Genomic DNA, 7685 nt, shown 5'->3' with positions numbered 1-7685 from the left:
TGGAGCATGAGCTTTCGTGGGTGAATACCCACTTCGTCGGATGCAGAACGGTATTCACCCACGAAAGCTCATGCTCCAATACGTCTGTTAGTCTATAAGGTGCCACAGGACTCTCTGCTGCTTTTACAGATCCAGACTAACACGGCTACCCCGTTGATCCTTATCAGGTTTGTATTAGTGTTGGAATAGACTGCTGTCTTGTAAAGTCTCTCTGGTAACTTTCAAAAGATTGGAAGTTCCTCAGTCCATAATTCAAGATGCTCCTTTTTGTTGTAAATACACAGTCCAGAGAATTATAGCAGGTATGAGGCAACATGGAGAGGTTTCAAGTGCATGGAAAATTACTTGCCCAAGATGGAATCAAGGGTCACATGAGCATATCACATGCCCTTAGATGTTTTGCCAAATCACAGAGGAAGGTGGCCATTGGTTCTTTACTGTCTGAAGCATCTTCAGGAAGAGCTAGCAGGGTGGGATGAGTTTCTTCAATGACCCATTTTGAGATCTGTGTGTCCTTGATGGGCCAACAATACATAGCTGTCTAGCCCTGATGTAAATTCTATCTGGTGGGTGTTTCCCAGGAATACAATGCAGGTTTAAGGTACAGTACATAGCCAATATTCCTAACTTCAGATACAAAGATGATACATGCATATGAACAGGATAATCATATTCATCAAATTATAACTTTTCCACTGACATCTTACATGATATACTTTGCATAAGATTTATGGAAATTGTGTAACAGTGGTAACAACAGTGATATAAATGATCACCTTTCGTATACACAGCATCATACAAAGTTTTTCATTGTGAAATAAAAGTAATATGTATCCTTTGCTTCCTTCTGCTGGCATTAAAAAAGGATGTGAGCGGAATTCCCATGAAGAATTATCCTGTAAGTTCACAGTAGTTTATATTTATATATAGAGAGAGAGAGATTCATTTTTGCTTTTAGACGATTTTTGTTTACTTTGTATTAAAGTAAATATCCCCCCCCCAAGGATATGTCATATTGTATATTGCTATAAATTCATGCATGTAAGTTTTTTTTGTATGAAATTCCATAGGGCATTGGCTAGATTATTTCCAGTCTTTATTTTTGACTTACAGACTTATTATTAAAAATAAATAAATGTTTTTTTGACTGCTGACTTTCTGCTGGTCTTTGTTGGATCATTCTACACCTGTGGTAAATGTAGTTTTTTACCAGCAGATGGAGGCAGGAAACACAAACACATTTGTTATTCCTCTATTAGAGCTGTTTACCCAAACAATCCAATTCAAGAGACTGACTATGTAATAAAGACTGCTCAAAATAAAGTGATTGAACTAATAAAAAAAAGGGGGGGGAAATAAAGGAGGCTGCACATAGACTGACAAGCCAGTGTCCTATTGGCTCATTTTTCTAAAATAGTCATGTACCATTCTGCTATTTTCATTCCAGTGCCATGTCTGTAATGCATGACGGTTCAGAAGTGTACCTACCCAATCATAAATGCTACCTGAAATGTGGCATTCTCAGCTGTTCTATTAATTGTTTAATGCACATGACAGTGTACATGTTGTGTCTAAGGCCTGGTCTACACTGGGGGGGGGGGAGTCGATCTAAGTTACACAACTTCAACTTGCGGCGGTGGAGTACAGCAGTCAACGGGAGAGCACTTGGGGATCGATTTATGTAGACTAGATGCGATAAATCGACCCCTGCTGGATTGATCCCCGCCCGCTGATCCGGCGGGTAGTGTAGACATACCCTAAGGTAATAGACTGATTAAAATCAGGCCAAAGAACTGGGATCTCTGTTGTGACTCTTGGAAGACAGTCATTTGGTTGCAAAATATAATACTTTATTGCAGTAGAGGAAAGGGATAATTCCTGATTAAACAGTGGTAATTGTTTTTACATCTTTTCCTGATCAGGAAAGATGTATGAAGTGCTATTGCATTAATAATAAATCGTGATTTTTTCAGAAGAAATAATTGGTTGGTTAGGGCTGAATTTATTTCTTTAGGGTTTCCTTCTACTGGGTAAAATTTTCAAAAGTGCCTAAATGAGTTAGGAGTCTAAGTCAGTTTGGAAGTTACTTTTATTTGTGAAAATAAGGTTTTGTGAAAAAAGCAAAACCAATATGTATTTTATTGTTATAGTGATGGAAAAGCTTTTCTACCTTCTGAGGATTTAAAAAAAGAACTGGGACGTTCTTTCCGGTAGTAAGGAAACTGAATCTGATAAGGCTATCTGATTCTTTTTTACCAAATTTTTGAAGAGAAATGCCCACAATTATTAGTGTGACTTTTTATGCCACTGCCATTAAACGGTGTTTTTTAATTATTTATTACTTCTATTATGGCAGTGCACAGAAGCTCCACCTAGGATTATGGACCCATTTTGCTAGGTGACATACAAATACACAAATAAAGAGCTTACAATCTAGACAGAAAAAATGGGGGGGGGGGGAAGGAGAATGGAACTCATAGATTCATAGATTTTGAGGCCAGAAGGGAAATCATATAATCGGACTTCTTGCTTGTATATTACAGGCCATTACATTTCAACCATTTACTCCTGTATTGAACCCAATAGCTTGTTTTGCTGAAGCAAACCATCTAGAAAGGCATCCAGTCTTGTTTTGAAAGACTACTAGAGATGGAAAATTCATCACTCCTATAGTAGTTTGTTCTTGTGATAGATCAGCCTCTTTGCTAAAAATGCGCACCTTATTTCTAATTTGAATTTGTGTTAGTTCTGTTTCTAGCCACAGGATCTTGTTTATGCCTTTCTCTACTAGAATAAAGAACCCTTTAATATCTAGTATTTTCTCCCCATGCAAGTGCTTATACCCAGGGAGAAGTTTATTAAGATCACCCCTTGATCTTCTTTTTATAAACTAAACACGCTGAGCTCTTTGAGTATATCACTGTAAGGCAGGTTTTTTCTCCCAGCACTTGAATCATTTTTGTGACTCTTTTCTGCACCTTCAGTTTTTCAACATCCCTTAAAAAATATAGTCAACAGAACTGTATGAAGTATTCTAGTGTCAGACTCACTATGGCCATATACAGAAGTAAAATCACCTCCCCTACTTCTACTCTCTAATCACCTGTTTATATTAGCATTGTATTATCCCTTTCCCCCATAGTATTGTGCTGGGAGCTCATCTTCAGCTGTCTGTATGCTATGGACCCCTAAATTGTTTTTAAAGTCACTACTTTTCCCGTATACCGGCTCCCCTTCTATAGGTAGGTATGGCCTGCATTCTTTGTTCCTCGATGTGACCTTGCATCTGTCTGCCTTAAAATACATTGTTTGAATGGGCCCAGCTCACCAAGTGATTCAGATCGCCATGTACTGTTGCCCTATCTTCATTATCATTTATTTTTGTGTCTTCTAAAAAATGTATTAACCATTATTTGTACTGATTGATAAAACATTCAATAGTGTTGTGCTTAGAACCAGTCTCTGTGGAACCTCATTAAAGCCCATCCCCATTTGATGATGAGTCTCCACTGACAACTACTTTTTGAGATGTCATCGTAACTTGCAACTTTGGTGAGGAAAGTGATAAATGGCAAACATCATGTTCTACATTTTAATTATTTGTGGTGTTAATTTTATTATTGTGAAAGAGCTGTTCGTGGATCCATGGTTAAGGCTGAATTGAGTTTCCTCGTTAAAGCAGAGATTCAATTATTTTATTGTATATGAAGAATACAACATATCCCCTTCAAAGTACAGCACATTCTCTTTTTTGTGTATGAAGTAATTTTCTAAGAATTAACAATGAAACTGGTTTATTAATTTGAAATAGAATTAATTAAAATGTGAGTTCTTTAAGAAACTTAGTACCCAGCATCAGACATGTTTTTTTTTGTTTCAAATTATTTTTAATACAATAATACAAATACTTTAAGCTTCCCATATAGTTAAACTCTCAGAAATATTTCAGATGGGATACAGTTGGAAATTCATTTTTGAAGGATTGATGTCAATTTTTATTCACTTTTAATTGTTAGTCCTGAAAATACATAGTCTGCAAAAGAGGAGTTATCAATGATTCACTTTCAAACTGGGAGGATGATAGTGGGGTCCCGCAGAGGTCTTTCCTGGGTCTGATACTATTAAATATTTTCAATAATATTTTGAATAATAAGAGTGAAGATTGTGCTTATAAAAAATTGTGGATGACACCAAGGTAGGTGGGGTTGCAAGGACATTGGAGGATGGGATTAGAATTCTAAAAGGACCTCGATAAATTGGAGAATTGGTTTGAAATCAACACTATGAAATTCAGTGAAAATATATGTGAAGTATTTTACTCAAGACTCAAAAGTTAAATCTGCAAAAACAAAATGGAGAATAACTGACTAGGCAACAATGCGATGCTGTTAAAAAAAGGCTAATATTTTGGGGTTTATTAGCAGGAGTGTGGTATATGAAGCATTATTGTCCCCCTTTCGCAGCAGTGGTGAGGCCTCAGTATGAGCGTCATGTTCGGTTTTGGGCACGACACGTTAAGAAAGATGTGAACAAATTGGAGAGAATCTAGAGGAGAGGAACAAAAATAATGATAGCTTTAGAAAACCTATTATGTGAACAAAGGTTAAAACACTGGGCATGTTTAGACTTGAGAAAAGAAGACTAGGTGAAGTGCAATCTAATAAGTCTTTCAATATGTTAAGGGCCGTCATAAAGAGGACTATGATCCATAGGCGCCAACACTTTGGGCTGGAGCACTGTCACGGGGTGGGACTCACCCCTGAGGCGCCTCCTGCTGGTCGTCCAGCGAATTAGTGTTTCCAGCCTCCGAAGCGCCCTCTGCAGGCCAGTGTCCCGCTTGCCGCTGTGCCTGAGTCCCTCCTGGACCCCGGTGCCCCTTTCAGGCTGGGGTGCTGCCCCCTGGCAGTACCCCCACAGATCTGGGTCTCCCCTCCCCAGTGAACCCCCATCCTCTATCCCCACCTCGCCTCAGACTATGGCTACTGCCAGTCTCGGTCTAGCCCCGGTTCACTGGGGCAGACTGCAATGTAAATGCCACTCATCACCAGTAAGGGGGGTTTGGACCTGCTGTCTCTGCCTACCCTTGGACTGCCCCTCTGCAACCCCAGTACCCTTTCTGGCCTTTAACAAGGCCTGCAGCATGGGGGGTTTCCAGGCTGGAGTTCCCCCAGCTCCTCTAGCCTTCCCCCAGCTCTGCTTCACTTTAGGTACTCTGTTCAGCTCCCCAGTAGCCAGGCCCTTCTTCCTCAGCAAGCTAGAGAGAGACTCTGTCTTAGCTCTTGGCCCACTGCCCTCTTATAAGGGCCAGCTGCGCCCTGATTGGGGCATGGCCCCAGCTGTGACTATTTCCCCAATCAGCTGAGTCAGGCTGCTTTCCCCAACCGCAGCCCTCTCCCAGGGCTGATTTCAAGCCCTTCAGGGCAGGAGCGGGTGACCACCTCGCTACAAGCACCCACAGAAAAAAAATAGTTGGTGCTTAGCACCCACTTCTCTCCCTTTCCCCAATGTTTCCTGTCCGCCATTGTCCGCCATTGTCCCCCTCCGATCAACTCTTCCCCCTCCCTCCATAGCACCTCCTGCCCGCCACGAACAGCTGTTTGTGGCATGCAGGAGGCGCTGGAAGGGGTAGGCGAGGAGTGGGGATGGGGTGCTCTTGCAGGAGGGACTGGAAGGGCGGGAAGAGGTAGGGTGGGGGAGAAGTGGGGGCAGGAAGAGGGAAGGTGAGGGCTTGAGGGAAGGAGTCAGGCGGGGCCTGGGGCAGAGCGTGGGGTTGATCACCCTGGGGCTCAGAGGAAGCCGGCACCTGTGCTGTGATCAATTGTTCTTCATGTCCACTCAAGGTAGGACAAGAAGTGATTGACTTAATCTGAGATGCCTGTTTTTGAAGGAGGAAAGGGAAATAATTAAAACATATCAACCATATCCCAACCTGATTTTTAAATATTTTTAAATTAAATCAGTTGATACTTTTACTTTGGCTATAGTGAGTCTGACACTAGAATACTCTGTTCACAGTAGCACTCACATTTTGTTCCCCATTGATGTATTTGTATAATTTTGTAAAATGTCTTATGTCCTTAGTGTTGAATTGCAGTTTTTAACATTTTATATGTTCAGTATGTTTAGACTTGTTAAAACTTTTGTTTGAAAATTGACTTTCAAGTTCATTCTTTTCCGGTGCACCATATGACCAAGCTGACCACAATCATATTCATGTTGCATGATCTGAAATCTTGGGGTCAACTAACACTTGACATTGTTTTATAAAATTCTAGGTTCTGTATTTTTGAAAAAAATACCTTTTTGTAAAAAAAGCTAATATGTTGAAAAGGCTGCTGTCTTCCTCGGTCCCACTGAAGAAAACACAAGAGTAATAATTACAAAACACAATATAACTGGTAGTTCATTCCCCCGTTGCACCTTCTTTCTCATAGTGATTTGTCTACAGTCTGACTTGGAGAGCTTTTTCCCCTAAGGAATTTTGTTCCCTACGTTTGATACTGTGAATAAATGTTTGTTTTCTTTACTTTGACAGTAAAACAGGAGGGGGAAGATTTTGAAGAGAAGAAATCTATTAAGAAACGAATCAAAGAACTAAAAGTCTTAGACCCGAAGATTGCACAGAACCTCTGTAAGCAGAAGCTATTTTGTTGACAACCAAAGCAATTGCCATAGTTGATTTTTGTGAAACTGTCTATTGCTTTTAAAATTATTTGTGTAGAACTTGTCTGGGTGTCTTGTTCTGATATTTTATTCAAGTGATGATTTTTTAATAATTAGTCTAAAATTCAAGCTAATTTCAATTAATACATTTTAAATGTGTGTTTATTTAGAATAATAAAAATCATCCATACTCAAGCTTTGGGCACCATCAGTTATTTAAAATTATAAAACCAAAAATGTCTTTCGGTTAGCTCTCCCTGCAGTCTGTCTCAATAGTCAACAAATTCAGACTATTCCAGGTAAGGGGATGGGAGAGTAATGCAAAGTCCAGGCCCCCGATGAAGTATGTCCTGCCAGTTTCCTTCTTTTGGTTATATCAAGGGAGGGGGATCTAGCATTAATACAGTTAATTGCAGGTGTCACAACGTAGGGGAAGAGTGTGTGTGGTACATCTGTATCCCCATGTTATATTTGTGTAAAGCTTATAATTAGGACTAATGGGACTAAATTTTTAGAAAGGAAGCTTAGACTGAATACCAAGGAAATAGTCTCAGGAGATTACTCAGGAATAGCTTTGTAAAGTGGAAGACATGTCACTTAAAATATCTAAGCTGCACTAGATAAAATATTAGAAAATAAATGGTAAAGAACAAATTGTCAGTGGCAAGAAGCCAAGTTTGATTTTTCTAATTTATTTGATTCTGTGGTGCAAATAAATGATATAGGGCCCATCTTTTTGCTCAGACATTCCCTTAACAAAGAAAGCCTTTAAATGGCTGGTAATATTTTCTTCATAATCCTTATCCAGCAATGTTTGGCAGAATGTTGTCTTAATATGAACTCGATAAAATTAATTATAGTCAGTGTTACCAGGCTGACGTGTTATAAGAACCTGTTTTTAATTGTGTTAGCCTTTTCAAAACTTGAGTTGTTGGGATGAATTTTCCATGCTGGGTGTCTGCCTCAGGCAAAATTTTGGAAAGCTTCAGCCCAAAGTTTCTGTGGTCTACCAGAGCTTTGAA

The 7685-nt window shown here is 39.6% G+C and overlaps 1 protein-coding gene across 1 annotated transcript in view; it reads left to right on the top strand.

Moving 5' to 3' along the window:
- LOC112113274 (protein diaphanous homolog 3-like) overlaps positions 1-7685 on the top strand; it is a 470784-nt gene that overhangs the window by 191154 nt on the left and 271945 nt on the right. Inside the window, exon 15 of the mRNA XM_026652145.1 lies at positions 6536-6631. Within this exon, the coding sequence (XP_026507930.1) occupies positions 6536-6631 (96 nt within the window). The remainder of the gene's footprint in view (positions 1-6535; positions 6632-7685) is intronic.

This window comes from Terrapene carolina, unplaced genomic scaffold (assembly GCF_002925995.2).
Source record: "Terrapene carolina triunguis isolate 2854851 unplaced genomic scaffold, T_m_triunguis-2.0 Scaffold18, whole genome shotgun sequence".
NCBI lineage: Eukaryota > Metazoa > Chordata > Testudines > Emydidae > Terrapene > Terrapene triunguis.
This window is presented reverse-complemented; position numbering and strand designations above follow the sequence as displayed.